The 17198-nt window shown below is 44.9% G+C and overlaps 1 protein-coding gene across 2 annotated transcripts; it reads left to right on the plus strand.

Annotated features, from left to right (window-relative positions):
* The first annotated feature begins 1258 nt into the window (after positions 1–1258).
* On the plus strand, positions 1259–14645 carry LOC125022944 (ubiquitin carboxyl-terminal hydrolase 31-like). 2 transcript variants are annotated; one of them, XM_047609950.1, is made up of 17 exons: positions 1259–2824; positions 5913–6050; positions 6254–6342; positions 7460–7552; positions 7784–7919; positions 8036–8186; positions 8377–8557; positions 8644–8755; positions 8842–8936; positions 9829–9906; positions 10074–10203; positions 10400–10519; positions 10615–10840; positions 10925–11083; positions 11168–11320; positions 11420–12692; positions 12732–14645. In XM_047609950.1, the coding sequence occupies exons 1-17, from the start codon at positions 2285–2287 to the stop codon at positions 12955–12957; spliced, it is 3900 nt and encodes a 1299-aa protein (XP_047465906.1). In that variant the 5' UTR covers positions 1259–2284; the 3' UTR covers positions 12958–14645. The 2 variants fall into 2 exon arrangements, with proteins under 2 accessions (XP_047465906.1, XP_047465904.1); XM_047609948.1 differs by having other exon boundaries at positions 1341–2824; positions 11420–14645.
* Positions 14646–17198: the final 2553 nt, after the last annotated feature.

The following is a 17198-nucleotide window of genomic DNA, read 5'->3' on the forward strand; positions in this document are numbered from 1 at the left end:
TTTTTCATTTAATTACATGTTTCACCTAAGTAATTACTGTTGGGGTATGAATGTATTAAAAACTATCTCAGTTTTACTACTAAGGAGTTTCAAAAAAGGACTTTCAAAAAAACTTCTTAAAGTTGAAAAATGTTTCTCATGTGCAAGAAAGTTGCAGTGCTAATATGAAAGATTACAAATAATGATGTTATTGAATATGTGCAACAATTGTGAAGATCTGAAAGAATGAACCAGTATTTATTTTAAAACTGAGGAATGGGGGCTTATTAAGAAGACCAAGGATAACATCAATATGGACCAAATTAATACTTTAAACAGTGTCACAAACAGCTCATCACTACTGAGTTATTAATTGTAGAAATAATGAAACACTTAACCAGAATCATTTGTCCAGTATCAGCTTTCAGATGTCAAGGCTTGCTGTTGGCCGGTGACATGAACCGACCAGGCATAACATTATGACCACGCTCCTAATATCGTGTAGGTCGACTCATCAGAGAATGGACATGGGTCTTCTGAGGGCGTCCTGTGGTGTCTGGTAACAGGAAGGTGTTAGTGTGGGGTCTTTGGGTCCTATGGGTCCTATGAGGGGAGGGTCCTCTGAGGATCATCCCACAGATACTTGATCAGTTTGGGTTCATGTTTTATAATTATTCCTAAAGCGTTTTTGTGTCTGTGTCCTGCTGCCATCAAGGAGTGTCATTGTTATCAGGTTGGAGTACCTGGTCTGGTCTTGGTGGGTGACATGTGTCTAAGTAACATACACATGAATGAATGCCAGGTCCAAAAGATTTTTTTCCCGCATAACACTGTATTTTTGCAAGATGGCCAATTTACTTCTCCTTGTGAGTTGTCATAATGTTGTGACTGATCAGCGTATCAAATTAAAAGGCCTATCTTTGTGTAGGGCAAAATAAAACAGCAGCACACTGGCCTTAGGTAACAGTGTTATGTACTTTGTTTCCATTATATAGTAACCAAACTTAATTTAATAATTAATAGTGCTGCAATTAATAATGATTAATGAATTAATCCGTGCATTAACTTATGAAAATAATAAATAGTGCTGCTGACCTACATGGTTTAATGTAAATAAAGGTAATACAGCTTGTTGGGGCTTCTAACACCTCCATTACATAATGACCGGGAACAGTTAAATTAGTGAAGACTGACAGCAGTAATATTACAGGCTGCGTATTTTACCCTTAATTGATATTTTTATTTTCCATAAATGATGGTGTATATTAGTGAGGGAGATCATAATTCCCGTCGGAATGGCTGTGATCGCCTCCCCCCGTTCTGTCCAGAAACGGGGATGGAGCATCCTCCAGCATCACATGCCTCTGTACCTGCTCTCTCCTCCAACATGGACCAGTGTTTGGTCCTGACGTCAGCCGTTACCGCCCTGCCTGCAGTATCGGAGCCTACAGAGGAGGATGGAGACTGAAGAAAGCGGCCTCGTCGTGAATCCCATCCGGAGCTGGAATTAAAAAACTGCACCGAGATCCCCCGGAGACAAGTGTTAGGGGGAGAGAAAAAAAACAAGAAAACTTTCGGATGGGGACACCGAATCGTGGACCTTTAACGTCTGGCGCGAGCAAAGATGCCCCGCAACTGCGGGACGCGAGGGAGCGGCGGGCTGTGTCGCTCCGGTCGGGGGGTTCCTCAGTTTGGCGGAGCTCCCGTGGAGGCGATTTAGGGAAGACGTTCACCGGGTAGACATCTCCAAACCCCTCCCAACAGCTACGGGCGGCACCGCGGATTTGATCGCGAGGTGAAGAGGTACCTTTTTAAAAGGGTGGAGCTGCGGTTCCTTTAATAAATGATGAGGAATTCCGCTCTAATTGTGAAAGGTGGATTTGATGTTTATGTCTGACTGACGCCGACACTCAACCTCGGCGCCTTGTTTTCGTATCCGAACAATGACACAGGTGATGTTATGTCACCGGAGCGACCGCGAGGGACGACGGTGGCCGCTGGCCGGTGCGGGACCACCTCTGGCATTCATCTGAAAGCGCCCTGATCGCGGCTCCTCCATGGAGGCTGTTTATGCAATCCGACGCAGTGGTTGCAAGTGGGCTGATCTGAAGCTACCCCGCCGCCCGTGAATGATATGATCCCCCCCAGAACTGCCAGGCCTTTTTATGTTTCTGTGAAATATGCCCAGGCCTTGCGTAAAACACAAAGTGAGCGGGCTGTCACCGCGCAGCGATGAGACGACGCTCTGAGACGGGGGCCCCTCTCTGAATTTAAAACAAAGCGGGGACATCCATCGAGACCGACCATGTCGAAAGTTGTCAGCAACAAGGAGAAGAAATCCTTCAGCAAGAAGCTGTTCAGGAGGAGCTCGGTGCGCTCCGTGGGGAGCTTCATGAACAGAGTTCTCCGGACTCTTTCCACTCTATCTCATTTCGGCACCGAGGAGCAGGCCGCCGAGGACGAGAAGGACGATGCAACTTTGCTCCCGAGCACCACGGGGGGGTCGGTGCCGTCTGACGACAGCGACTGCGGGGTCATTTTCACCTTCGGCGACAAAGTTCCGGGCGTCGCCGGGCTCAAGAACCACGGCAACACCTGCTTCATGAACGCTATCTTGCAGTGCCTGAGCAACACGGAGCTCTTCGCCGAGTACCTGGCCCTGGAGCAGTTCAAAGGAGCGGAGACGAGCGGCGCCAACGACAAGGCCAAGTCTAACGGGGTGCTGGTGCAGAAGAAGGGGTGCCTCCAGCAGCAGAAGTCGGGGGAGGTGACCGAGCAGCTGTCCGGTCTGGTTCGGGCGCTGTGGACCTTCGAGTACACACCTCAGCACAGCAGAGACTTCAAGGTAGGCTGTGCGTCAGGGAGGAGGGCTCTCACACGGATCTCCTAAAGTTTGAGCTAAACAGTGACCATAAACACAAATTAGCTTTAGGTTAAAAAAAAAATTAAAATAGACTATAAGCAACGTGTTATCTGCAGCCACAGTTTATACCTCGAATGTACAAATAAGTGAACTTGCAAGAAACTTGTTGCAAAATCCAACCCTTTAAATTCATGGTGGCAAATAAATGAGTATGGCGACTATAAATCCAGGCTTTGTTTCAAATGGCTAAAGAGAAATCACCTCCTGAAATTCACGTCAGATGGTTGAGTTTGCTTGTCAGTGAGCTTTAAAAGTTCAGATGATCCTTTCTCTGGTTCTCTGCTGCAAAATGTTCCATTCATTTCACATTGAAGATATGAAAGTAATTTCAGTTTGATCAAGGATGTCTTTTCATACCCAGAGACCCTGCTCATAATTGGGTTTATGCAATACTTGTAAATACAAACGTCCTCTTATAACAGAATTAATCCAGTCAGTGTCCACAGATTACCGCTCCTTTCTTTAAAAGCCTGCTTTAGCATTTTTTTTAACATTATTTTCCTTTTACAGCTTGATTGTCTCCCCCAAGCTTTTATTCCAGTTTCCTGTCACCTCTTTGACCTGCATCCCAGAAGCGAAAAAGTTTGCCTGTCACAAACACAAAGGGGTGTTCTTTCGGAAACTGGGATCCTTTTTTTTTATTTTTGTATCCGATAACCTATTTTTCAAAAAAGTTCAAAATATAAAATGGAGAGAAAGTGCACTGAACAAGGCCATTCTTTATTCTTGACATGTTGCTATTTCTGTCCATTTTTTCCCTCCTAGCTTGGTTTCCAGCCAGAGAACAAACAGTCTGATTGGATATAGATTGTTCTCATCAGAGTGAGAGGCACTGAACCGGATAGGGAAATAAAGTGCTGGCACCGTGTTAGAGAATATTTATACATCTCTGCACGTAATTTGTGAGGAATTGTATCCAATTAATAAGATTAGGAAACCTTTTCTAATTTCTCATAAATGTCGTATTTGGACAGATTGAAAGTAATCCTGCAAACTATCAAACTATCTCTTCACACCGTTGGCATGTTTTGCATTCTCCTCTCCGACATATATGTCACAACCCTAAAAGCAGTCAGCTGAACTTTGGCGAGGCAGCCTATTCCTCATGGTTAGTGTGCATTACAGCTGAGCGTGCGCATGTGACCGCCTCGGACCACAATCTGAGCCCAAACTGAGAGCACTTAAAGATCATTAGAGAGACGTCGGTAATAATAACTCAGGGGAATTATCCACTGGGTCTCAGAATCCATTTTCTCTCATTTATGTTGCTCTACGCCATCCAAACGCCTGTAAGAGCGCAATCCATACAAACACAAGTTATGTCATAGCAGACATCAGGAAGGAAGAATCACCTCTAAAATGCACGCCGCATTACTTGTTTGCACATATTTGACCCTGTGGGTTGCAGGTGGGGACAACAATTGCGTTTTAATGCTACGGGCCACTGAATGCTGACGGCAGAGAGACAAACTGCCTTATGAAAGAAGTCACACAATAACCACCCTTTTCCATCATCCTGTGAGCAACTGTGATTGGATTTTGTGCGCTGAAAGAAGTCGGTTATGTCGCTCGGGGGGCGCAGCACTGATACCCGGAGCTCTTCATCTAACAGATCACTGCGGCCGCTCGTTCATTTTTTTTAATCTATTTTTTTATGACTCTCTGCAAAAGATGTCAGAAACGACTGCCACCACGTTCCGAAGACACGCTGATGAACGACAGCGGTGAATCCCAAGCTCACTGGCACGCACTTCGCGTTTGCTGCAACTGCTTGGTGTCAGGGGCCTTGTTTGCCGGTCCTAATGGGAAGCTGCAGCTGTAGGATGCTTCGCATTAGCGGCAATCGCTCAACCCATCTGCTTTCCTGCGAAGACGACTTAACATTTCGCATTCGTGTCCACATATATTTGTTTCAACTCAAGTGTGTTTCCTCAGCAACGTTGCCACAGGCACCCGGCTCACAATAATGCAAATATCTACCTAATTTATTGATGGACTGTGACTCAACAGACATTTATTTTTCATATTCCACGTATACTTAGGAAACTGAAATGTGTGTTTCACCGTTTCACATCTTAACGTGACAAACATCAGCCAAACTGTTGTATAACGTCCAAACCTGTGAAGAGTTTTGCGACGTACGACTAAATAACCTGTCTGGCGGACTGTTATAAAGTCTTCATTACAAGGCAACGGGAAAGCAGTAATAGCTGACACTCTTAGCTCTATTACTAAAAGTGAGGGTTTCTCAGCCTCTTGTCACAACCCTTTATTCCCGCAGTAATAAATTGGTGGTGTGCCCCTTTAAATGATAATAATGCTTGACAGCATCTGCCCGGATGAATTAGCCACCACATTAAAGTATTTTCCTCTCTGCTATTTTCTGTGTTTTCTGTGTTTATGCCTATTATAATGTCACTCACCAGAAAAATAGAGCCCTTCTCACCGAAAACACACACACACAGTGTAACAGTTCAAAGGACGCACTATTTTTGCGTGCCGTTTCAGAGATATGTTTAGACAATGAATCATTAATATGCACTCAGATCTACTTTCACCATCGCCGCTTCACTTCAAGAGAACCTCTGCGGTCAGGTCTTTGTGCCACGTTCTGCACAAAACGCTGCCTTCAGAATGAGGAGGCCCGTCCCACAGGAGAGGATGAGGAGGCGCACGGGCCCCCTCCCCTCACGCCTTCGTCCTTGAGTGACATGTGATAGCCAACGAGTAGGGGTGACTTCACAGCTGCCAGCCCGGGCAGCTCTGTGGAGTACACACACACACACACACTGCTGTCATCTCCAGCGGCTTTCAGGGCCTCCGTCCTTCTCCTCCCCGCCCCTGCTCCATCTTCCCGCTGACCTTTAAGACTGCGCTCATCATCGTCCTGGTCAAGCGCACTGAATATTTCATGATCGTGTGATGTTGAAAACAGACCTGGAGCTCACTGCGCTTCAGGTCCGTCCACTGAAACCCAAACATGTGTCGGTGCTGCTTTTGTTGGCTGCAGAATGTGGTGTCGAAGAGCGCCCTCCAGTTTAGGGGTAACTCCCAGCACGACGCCCAGGAATTCCTCCTCTGGCTGCTCGACAGGGTTCATGAAGACCTCAACCAGATCATCAACCCCGACAGCAGACCTCCTAGGAAGGTAAGCAGCTATTAAGATACAGTTAGATGTTACAACGCATCATAGACAAACTAGTGTATTTTATAGATTTGAATTAACCTTTAATGTTTCCAGCTGATCCATATTGTAATAAAAATACTATAAGCTATTAGCTTCGGTGTCTGTCGCTGCTTTGAAACATGAATTTATTGTCAAATCTATTATTATATCTCATTTATTTCTAGCCTCCAGTAGAAGAAGAAACTGTCCCTGAAGGATCTCCACTACCAGCACCTGGCTCTTTTGTACAGGAACTGTTTCAGGCACAATATAGGTGAAGTTAGCAGTCTCTAGTGGTTACACACTTAACGTTATGTTAATGTTGTTATCTGTACATCCATCGGCCACATCATTAAAACCACTGACGTTTTTGTCAAAGTGCATAATGAAAAAAAAAACTACTTCCTCTATTTTTTTTTCACCCATGGGGATCCCTAATACTCTTCCGTAAAAGCATGTACAATAGTTTTTGAAATATTTGTTAAGAGGATCGCCGGAGGGGGGAATCTTATTGCAAGAAGAGTTTAAGGATTCTAGTAACAATGTAATCTGTTTTCTGATACCAGGTAGAAAGCTTGAGTTCTTTACCAGCAAATGACCACTGGCCAACACACAGAGAAAACAGAGAGTTGCACTAAAAATGTTTAGAAAGAGATTAATGTGGGGGTAGGACTCTGTGTGGAACTATCTGACGACACATGAACACGTGAAATACAACTTTGTAACTTGTGATGAATATACACATTGTTACGTTCCACCAGAGCGAGTGTTATTTAAGGCAGCTATTGTTTTAACAACCCCATTAACAACAGAGATAAAACTGCAGAGTAAAGGGATGGGGCGAATGTGCAGGAAGCTCCAGACTCCGGCAGCACTTGTAGCGCGTGGAACAACTTTATTAGGTCGACCAATTCAACTCGCGGCCTTCATCAGGGTCAGGATGGACGGAGTGAATCCAACATAGCTGCACCTTATTGGGTTATAAAACAAAGCAACCAAACGAAAGCACAGAACACAAGAAGAAAACTTTCTAGGAAGTGATTAGAGCAAGGCTCTGGGATTTGGATTAGTATATTTATGTAGACCAATAATTTATGAATTGTCAAATTTAACACAGTGCAGCTCATAGTTGTGGTCATTAGGACTTTCATAACAATTTGCTAATACCGTTGGAATATTTCTTTTCTATCATCATCACAGCAAAAATAGTAACCACCACAAAATATAATTTCCTTTTGTGCCTCAGGTTTTCGTACTGATTACACAATTACACGGGAAGATTTGTTAATTAACATTAAACATTTGTTTTAGCTCCTAAGTCTAAGTCATTCAGATGTTATACTACCAGAACCTGAGCTGTGTTCTCATACTCTCCTCCCGTCCGTGCCCAGGTCCTCCCTGACCTGCCCTCACTGCCAGAAGCAGAGCAACACCTTTGATCCTTTCCTCTGCATCTCACTGCCAATCCCGGTACCTCACACACGGTAAGGCGGCTCGTGTTCATGAGTAAGACGATGACTGGCTGTCCCTGCGTCCCGCAATTCACTGAGACAAGATCCGGTCTGAACCCGGCATTAAAAAGAGTGTCAGAGACAAACAGTGTGAAAGATGTGACAGGAGAAGGCTAAAATTAGTCAGCGCTGTCTATTTTTGAAACATCAGTCCAGCCGTGGTTATGAAACAGCCAATTAGTTTTGGTCTTTCTGTGTTCGCAGGCCCCTGTATGTGACAGTGGTGTACCAGGGAAAGTGCTCCCACTGTATGAGAGTCGGTGTGGCCGTGCCTCTCTCTGGCACCGTGTCCAGGCTGAGACAAGCTGTGGCCCAAGAGACCAAAATCCCCAACCAACAGGTGCCGGCTCGCCTTTTAACGTGTCAAAATGAGGAGGATTTAAGGTCAGATTTTATGTGGGACCTACTGTCAGCGGCTCCTCTGACAGAATGTTTTGGTTCGCTCTCTCTGCTCAGATTGTCCTCACTGAAATGTACTACGACGGCTTCCACCGCTCGTTCTGCGACGACGACGACGACCTCGAGATCATCCAAGAGAGCGACTCCATCTTTGCCTTCGAGACACCCGAGCTGTTCAGACCGGAGCAGATCCGCTCCAAGCGAGGCGGTACAACATCCTCTTCATCCCCCAAGAACGAGTTTAGCTCCTGTTACTGCAGGAGGAGCTGAGACTAGATTAGAAATGGACTAAAACTGGGGGAGGAATGCCTCCTTTTCAGGAAGCTGCTACACTGACTTTTGACTTTTCAAAGTATGTGGTTTTAACTTTATTCAGTAATTCTGTGTGTTTATTTCAGGGAGCCCACATGCCAATCTCAACCAGAACAACCTGAAGTACGGCACGGATAATAACAGGATATCCACACAGATACAAGAGCCTACGACGCCGCCGCAGAGCCCCAACAAGAACAGCGGGCAGGCCGAGAAGATCGTCCTGCTGGTGTGCAACAGAGCCTGCGCAGGACAGCAAGGACGCAGGTACGTCAGTGGACGACAACGTGTAGGAACTTTAACCGCTAAACCACGTGTGTATTAAAGCTTCGATGTTTTTGTAATTCCCGCAGGTTTGGTAATCCGTTCATTCTATACTTGGAGCGTACGGTGACGTGGGACATTCTGCAGAAAGAGATCCTGGAGAAGATGAAGCATCTTCTGCGCCCTGGAGTTCTTGTGCAGGTGCATCATCTTTTTAAAATGTACATCTGGATAATGTTTTCATTGCGTGTTAAGGTTTATAATGTCTTATCCCTCGTGGGTTCCAGGTAGGACCCTTCACTTTGCGTGTGGTAGGAGTGGTTGGAATCACGTACCTCTTGCCCCAGGAGGAGCAGCCACTCTGCCATCCCTCTGTGGAGAGGTAATCACTACTTTTTACCACTAGGGAGCAGTGTTGTCTCACTTGAATTGCCTTAAATCTTTGAGTGTGCTCACTCGATTGTAATGGAAGAGCTTCGGCGCTCTTCAGCGGTATTCAGAATATCTCCTGAGATGTGTAATAGCTTGTCTGGGTTTCGCTATAGATTTTATTCTGACAACGTGTTGACCTCTGAGGTTGCCGTATGGATTTTTTTAAAAATGAAAAGCATGAGAAGAAAAATCAGATCCAGCATTCCAATATATTTAAAGAAGAAACTCTCCCCTTTCCTTCAATTAAAGCTTGGGATTATATAACATTTACTTTTCTTCTAAGACTTCTAAGACTTTAAATATATATTAATTGTCCAGTAGATTTTATGAGTCTTAAAACTATTGAACATCCATTAAAACACTTGGTCATTAAGGGCTACAAATACACTATATGTTGTAATTGTAAAAAGAAATATGAGTTTAAAGGTATACATCCCTATTAGCAGGATTTGTGGTGCAAAAAGAGAGAAAAAAAATGAATGCATTATAATTACATAACTATGTGCATGCCCGTGTTCAGAATCAAGCGGTCATCAAGCTAACAGTACAAACCTGTCTTCACATGTGACTGTTGATCCCAAAATAAATCAATGTTGTCTCAAAAACAATACAGCACATGAGCAAACCATACCTGTAGTGGGGCATGGGGGTGTCAGCATCAGACCTTGTGATTTCTTTTCTTCACAGGGGACTGACCCTTTAGTGAAGATGAATAGCTCCAGAATAGTTTAAATAGCCACTATACATTTCTGGTGTATCCAGTGTTCTAACTTACATGTCAATATCGGTTAATTGCATAACACTGAAAACATAATGTGTGTTTCTGCTTTCATTTTCTATAGAGCATTCAAGTCCTGTGGTCCCGGAGGACCCCCTCATGTCAAAATCGTTGTGGAATGGGACAAGGAGACGAAAGACTAGTACGTGAGCGACTCAAACATGCACCTAAATTGAGCTCAGATGTGTGAGGTGTTATGTCTCCTCTCCGAGACATATGTGCGATTGCAAACCCCGCGCACACAGTAACAGTAATTGTCTTGAGTTTCTGTGCGATTCCACTGTGACTTGTGCCGTGTTACACACACAGTCTGTTCAAAAGGACCGAGGATGAATACATCCCAGATGCTGAAAGTGTGCGTCAAGTAAAGGAGCAGCACCTGCAGCCTCAGACCTGCTCGCTGGCCCAGTGCTTTCAACTCTACACCAAAGAGGAACAGGTAGGATGCAGCTGTCATGTAGGTTGCATGAGAACCACTAATACTGAATACATGTTTGTTCAGTTAAGCGTATGATGACAATGAGTTTTACAGCTTGCTAGCTAAGCTATGTCACATTGCTACAAAACTGTAGAGGAAATAGCACCAGTTGAATTGTTTTGTCGTGAAAACTGGGGCTTTTCCTCATTCATTTCAGCTTGCGCCTGACGATGCATGGCGATGTCCTCACTGTAAGCAACTCCAGCAGGGAAGCATCAAGCTCAGTCTGTGGACGCTGCCAGACATCCTCATACTTCACTTGAAACGCTTTAGACAGGTACCAATGTAGATGAAGTAAAAAGACATCTTTTCACATTACTGTAGTAGGAACTGCTGTTATTAAAAAATAAAAAAATCACTATACAACTTCAGGATGGGGATCGACGAATGAAGATGCAGAACATGGTGAAGTTCCCTCTGACTGGCATGGACATGGCACCACATATGGTGAAGAGGAGCCAAAGCAGCTGGAGTCTCCCCTCACACTGGTCGCCGTGGAGACGGCCTTATGGGATGGGCCGTGATCCGGAGGACTACCTTTATGACCTATACGCAGTGTGTAACCATCATGGGACCATGCAGGGAGGACATTACACAGGTAATGAAGTTGCATAGACAAGTAATATGTGGTGCATTAGGTGAGTTTCTTTTCATATATTTTTTATTGCCTTGTGACTTGCAGCTCACTGCAAGAACTCCATTGATGGACAGTGGTATTGCTTTGATGATAGCGATGTTAATCCCATATCTGAAGATGACGTCTGCAAGCAGACTGCCTACATCTTGTTTTATCAGCGACGTGCCACAATCCCATCATGGTCTGCCAACAGTTCTGTGGGAGGTAATTTGTAATAATAGTACAGCTCTTACATATAGATGTCCTGTATTCAGTATATGTTTAACCACTGTCTCCTGTCCTCGTTAGGATCCACCAGCTCCTCCTTGTGTGAGCACTGGATTAGCCGGCTGATGGGAAGTCGTCCACCCAGCCAAGCCTCATCTGGTTCCTCCAGACGCACCTCACTGGCCTCCCTCTCTGAGTCCGCTGAGTTTGCTGGTGAACGGAGCGAGGACGATGGTGAAAAACACTCATTCAAAAAGCACAAGCTTTCTTTTGACTTGTTGTTTCTTTTGAAGGTGTCTTAATTAATCTAACATTGATCCTCCTGCCACGCAGGCTTTTCGAATCGACCAGCAGTGAGAGGCATGCAAAGGCAAACATTCTCCTCAAGATCCTCCATTGCCAGCCCGCTAGTGCTGAGTGAAAATGGCACAAAACCATCCTGGCCACACTCGGCTAAGCTCCAGCTCCGCTCCAACTCACCTTCGCGCTTTTCCCTGGAGTCCCACTCCTCCTCGCCGACACTGGAGAGGATAGGAGAGGTGGTTGATAACAAGCTGTCAGCCTCATGTTTCCCTGGGTCACCTAAGCCAGAGAAACTGTCAGGGGGCAAGTCGGCCCTTGCCACTTTGGACAGTAATGCAGGCGGTAAGAGGCTGACAGAGCAGGTACACTCCAAGGCTGTGGCACAGACAGAGCAGAGGAGCTCAATTCAGCCAGGGGATAACAACAATGGAGTCACATCTACTGAACAGGTCAGTCCTCGACACGGCGTCGCTGCGAAAGAGCCCAAACAAAGAAATGGGACTGCGGATGGTCCAGCTGCGAAAAGAACCTCAGCCAAGACTGGCATAGAGAGTGAAAGGAGTCCCAAGAAACGCCCTGCCACCTCCTCAACATCATCCAGCTCTCTCTCTCCTGCATCTCCAGCCATCGACAAGTCACCGTCTCGAACGCAGCCCAAGGGTGTAGCATCAGCGTCGAACCCTAAGGACAAAAGTGATGCGCCACCTAAAAACAGCAGGAGTGGTTCCTCAAGAACAGCAACCCCCTCCAAGAAAGGGTCAGCCCAGACCTCAGAGGTATTACATCCAGACTCAGCCCAGCAAAGGAAGAGTGGTTCTCCGGGATTACAGAGCTCACACCCTCAGAGGAAGCCGTCACCCAGAGCGGGTGCCGAAAAAAGCTCAGCCTCAGGAAGGACTAAAGCAGCAGACAGGAGCACTAGCCGTGAATCCTCACGGACCAATGCAGTGTCAGAGAGGAAAGTTAGCCACGGAGGTCCCCCCTCCAGGTTGAATTCAGCTAGTAAGGGGGATGGTCGGCCAGGTAGGCCTGCAGAAAACAGGGCAGCAGGTCGAAGCTCAAGCAGCAGCTCGTCCATGGCTAGCCTCCGTTCCTCAAGCGTAGGTGTTTCCTCTGCGAGCGCAGCTCCACCAACAAGGGGACCTCGAAGGAACAGTAAGACAGAGGACAAAGGTTTGTCCTTCTTCAAAACAGCTCTGAGGCCCAAAGAGACCCGTAAACCAAGCGATAGTGGGAAAGCAGGGGCGGGAGACGCCAAAGGAAGTCCCGAGGATGGTAGTGGGGACGCAGCCAGGGAAGGCATCCCACACGGTGCAGGCAAAAAGAACGCGGCTTCAGACGCCCAGACTAATGCGACCACAGCCAAAGACAAGGAATCCTCTAAAGCGTCAGCTGCATCGAAACATTCGCTGCTGCCCAACACCAAGTCTAAACTCTCTGCAGCAGAAACTAACAGCCAATCCTCTGCCACAGCGAAGGACCCTTCAAAGAAAGAGCCTGCTAAAAAGACGTTACAGTCCAGGAAGATCCCCATCAATTCTACACAAACTAGCCAGAGATCCAAGTGACTGAGGGTCTGACAACAATCTCTCCTGTGCAGCTCTGGGGTGTTTTAACCATCAAACTAGACTAGGTGTCCGAACAACTTTGAAGCACCTGTAGCTTTTCAGTGTTCACTGAATACCAGCTGCCATATTGGACACTTCCTGTCCACCTTGTTAAATAGCTATTTAGGAATGGATTTTAACAAAGCACTTTGTATGGATTGCATTGATTTTGGGGAATATTATACTGTATTGTAAATAAGCATGGACATGTATTGAAATTATTGCCTTGTTCTGTCTGTAGCATTGTTGGGAGAAAGACGTCTTGGCCGGAGGAGGAAATAAAAGTCACTTTGCACAAGAAGGGAAGAGGATATAAATGGTGGAAAGAAACTTTTGAGACACATCAAACGTGGACTGCTCAGTCACCAAAGGAAGTTTACTGGCAATTTTTAACATGCTGATGCAGTGGAGTATTTTCAACAATCTTTATGTACAGCTCTCCTTCAGTACCGAGAGCCATATGTCAACAACAACAAACGTCAGTGCCTCAGATAATCAAAGAGAAATATTTAATCTAAATTGTATAACTGCAGGTGTTGGTAAATTTGTAACTCAATTTTAATATTTATTTAGCACTGAAAATGTAATTTCAAGTCAAACACAATTACGCCTATTTAACCTGAACTGCTGTTTACATATGCTCTTTAATGTAGTAACCCTGCAACAGCCTTTAACATTTCCGTCCAGCCAAAATCTGACTGTCATCGAGAGGCCGAGGAGAAGTGCAGGGCCGAGGCACGCGTTGCTGGCGCAGAACGTCCGGAGGCCCTGGTTTAAAGCGGTTCTTACGATGTTTGTGTTTTGTTTAACGGCCCGTTGCGCCTCGGCCGGCCTCCGGCCTGTCACCACCTCTGCCCTCCGGCTGCTGATGCCAACACTCAGCGGCGGCTCCTCATGGGGATCAGCCTCTTCAGACTGCCAGACATCTCCAAACATTCCTCTCAGATGAACACAGGGTCTAATGTAAAAAGCCACCATGCACACGACATTCAAAGACAGCTCGGATGCCTTCGTTGTACACCACACACGTGCGCATGGTGCGTTTGAGTCCGCCCCATCCTCTGTCTTCACGCGTGACATCCCAGCTTGCGCACATCTTTAGCAGCTCGCAATCTCAGAACAGGTCGACGCGCTGACATGACCGAGAAAGGAAATCACCGTTCTTGAAGTATATGACAGTTGTTGCATGATAAAATTGCTTATGCATGCACTTAACTATGCAAGCAGATCCTTGCTAATGCCCACACCGAGTATGTAGAAGTGCTTACTCCTGGATGTGTATTTATTTCTAAATTGTATATTTATTTTTTTTCGTTTATTTTTTTCCAAATGCCAGCATCAGAGAGCATGTTAAGGCATCCTTTATTAAAGCTTTGTTTGCACATTAAATCAAAGTAATATACATTTTGTATGAATGATAAGTATTGCTCATTCACCCTCTCAAAGTAAATCACTTGCAAATGAACGTTTTCTGGTTTCATTTGTCTCACTTTTTTATTCTTCTCCACGGTCCCATTTTTTTAACACGAAGGTTTAAAGTTTTGTTGCAGTTTACAACTTGTGGTATGTTGTTTTTTTTTTATTACTCATTACCTGTAACAATTTACGACAAATGTAAATAAATGCTAATAAATAGAGATTTATAGTGATCGTGTTAGACGTTATTAGCAGACTAAAATGACATCAGTCCAAAGAGCCAGTCACAGGTTTAACTGAAAGTTGCTTGTACGACCTCACTGTCTTCTACATCTCAAGATATGTAAACTTTGATTTCATTTAAATGCCTAAAACGCTTGTCACAGAACCTACACATATACTGATATCTTGACAAGATGAATAATCTGTAACGTTTTTTTCACTGTGAAACTTGAAAGGCATCATGAATTAATTATTTAACAGGAATCCAACTGAAGACAAATTGATCAATGACAGTTCTATTAATAAAACGTACTAATAATACTTTGGTTTTATTGACTGCCCTGCTCAGGGAGGAGCCGCTAGCCCTAGTAGCCAGACCACAACCTGCTTCAGATGCCTTCCCGGTACATGCAGTGTTGTGAAAGCTGTATTTCTGGTGCAACCTCACCTGCTTCAAAGTTGCGTGCGCCACTCTAACACAGGCAGTATACAGAGCAACTTTTTTTCATATAGCTTCTGACCTTAATCAGGGTCATCAAGAAACATCTTAAATGACGTTAAAATATATTCACATATGAGTCAGTGAGGCACCCTGCAAAGTTGGGTTGGACATATGGGCCTGTGGCTTCTGGCCAAGGGGGAGCAGATACATACCGGTGAAAGGGCATCTGGTTTCAGGTTCATCGTTGTAGCAGACTGGCATAGCAGGAGCAATGTTCAAGCAAGGACAAGGGCAAAAACAAGAAGAGTACAAAACTACTTGGTGGAGGACTATTTAAGAACTCGTTAGTTTTTTTATAGCACTGGACTGATGAAGTTTTTCAGTAAGTGTTGCTGGAGTTTGGACCATTTCATGACACATGCAGTGCAGAATAAACAAAAAAATATAACCTTTACTGCGTGGACTTATTTCTATGAACTTGTAGTGTTGAGAATGGTTGTGTCTAAATGCAGCATATGCAAGATTAAGATTTATTTTGAGGTGGTTCCTTTACCACGTGTTGTCTCTTTTATAACTAGCTTATTTGTACAATTCTTGTAGCCTCCACTTGGGGGTGCTCAGCGTTTTCCTAAAAATCTCAGCAAAGCCAGAAATAACGTGCGAGTGAAACGAAGCCGCACTGGACGCAAATTTGTTTCTCCAATTTGAACTTATCAAGATATATAATAGTGTCACATCTAATGCTGTCAGCGGAGGGGATGATATGTTATTAAACCACGGCACCATCATTTATTTAGAGCTGATTCAATTGTGGGTTTTATTAGTTTGGCCCAAGGCTGGGCATATTAAGAGTTAATGTCACCGCTTTGTCTTTCTATTCTAGTAATTTTGTATAACAGTCATCAGTTGGGGGGAATTACATTTTCACCCTCTCACTTCTCACCTCTTTTGCAGTCGCAAAAAAAACGATGAAATTTCAAAAATTGCCTGAGGTGTGACGGAGCTGAAACATGCGTCTACTGCACACGCAGCGGGACCTCTTCGGGACATGTCTTCCCAGAGCAGATCACGCCAAAGAAAGGAAAATGCTCTCAAATTAATATGCGTGTTTGAATGTAATTAGAAAAATTCACAGACCGCAACCCGGCTCAAGATCGTTCTGTAAAGGAGCCAGGCTCCTCTTGTGCTGAAATCAATAATCATTTGCCAATTGTATCAGCTCCAAGAGAACATCATTAGCAAGACCTCGGAGGAGAATTCAGCCACTTTTACCAGGATTTAACACGCAAACTGCGACGCTGCCCTTCCTGACTCATGCGCTTAACACATCCAACTTGAAGGATTAGTTTACATGTTTCGCCTTTGCTACATTAATGTTGCCCTGTGCATTGTGGAAAGGCAATCTAATTGTATTGATCAATCCAATCTTGGTCTCTCCGGGGGCCAAATTCAATCGGCCGCTAAGTCTCCATTTTGAGATTCTCTGCGCCTCTAAACGTTGAGCAGGATCTCCATGATTAGCTTTCCCTCCTCGCCGAGCTGAAGGTGACATGCAGAGGCGGGCCGCACCATCATAAACGCTACGCTGTGAGGCTTTTATTAAAATTCACCGCATGCATTGCGATGCTTATACGGCCTCGCTCCCGCCGCGTGCACTTTGTATATCATGTACAATTCGGTGCACGACGGGGCTGTTAGCATCGCATTCTGGCTTTTGCGTCTTACAGTGAGACTGTGTCCACATGACATTTTACTGTACTTATCCATATGTGGTCCGCTGGGAATCTAGGGCTTTTAAAAAGCCTTAAGCATTTTCATTTGCATATTCCTGCTCCACATTGATGGTGGGGGGAAAAAAAACAAGAAGAGATGTTAGACCACAGCGGATAAGTGGGATACTTTTAAAGGCAGGTGGCAGCAGCTAAACTGAAAACTCCTCAAGTCAGATGTGTTGGTATTAATAGATCAGAGAGTGCTGCTCACAGAAAGAAAACCTTTTAAGTAATTTAATATCTCTTAGCTTTTAATCCGGAATCCTAACCTGATGGCATCGATCCCTGTTTGTTGAAGATTCATCTTAAAGCCTGCAGTTTTATATTAAAAAAAAAACTTTTGAAAGAAA

The sequence above is a fragment of the Mugil cephalus genome, chromosome 16 (assembly GCF_022458985.1).
Source record: "Mugil cephalus isolate CIBA_MC_2020 chromosome 16, CIBA_Mcephalus_1.1, whole genome shotgun sequence".
Taxonomy (NCBI): domain Eukaryota; kingdom Metazoa; phylum Chordata; class Actinopteri; order Mugiliformes; family Mugilidae; genus Mugil; species Mugil cephalus.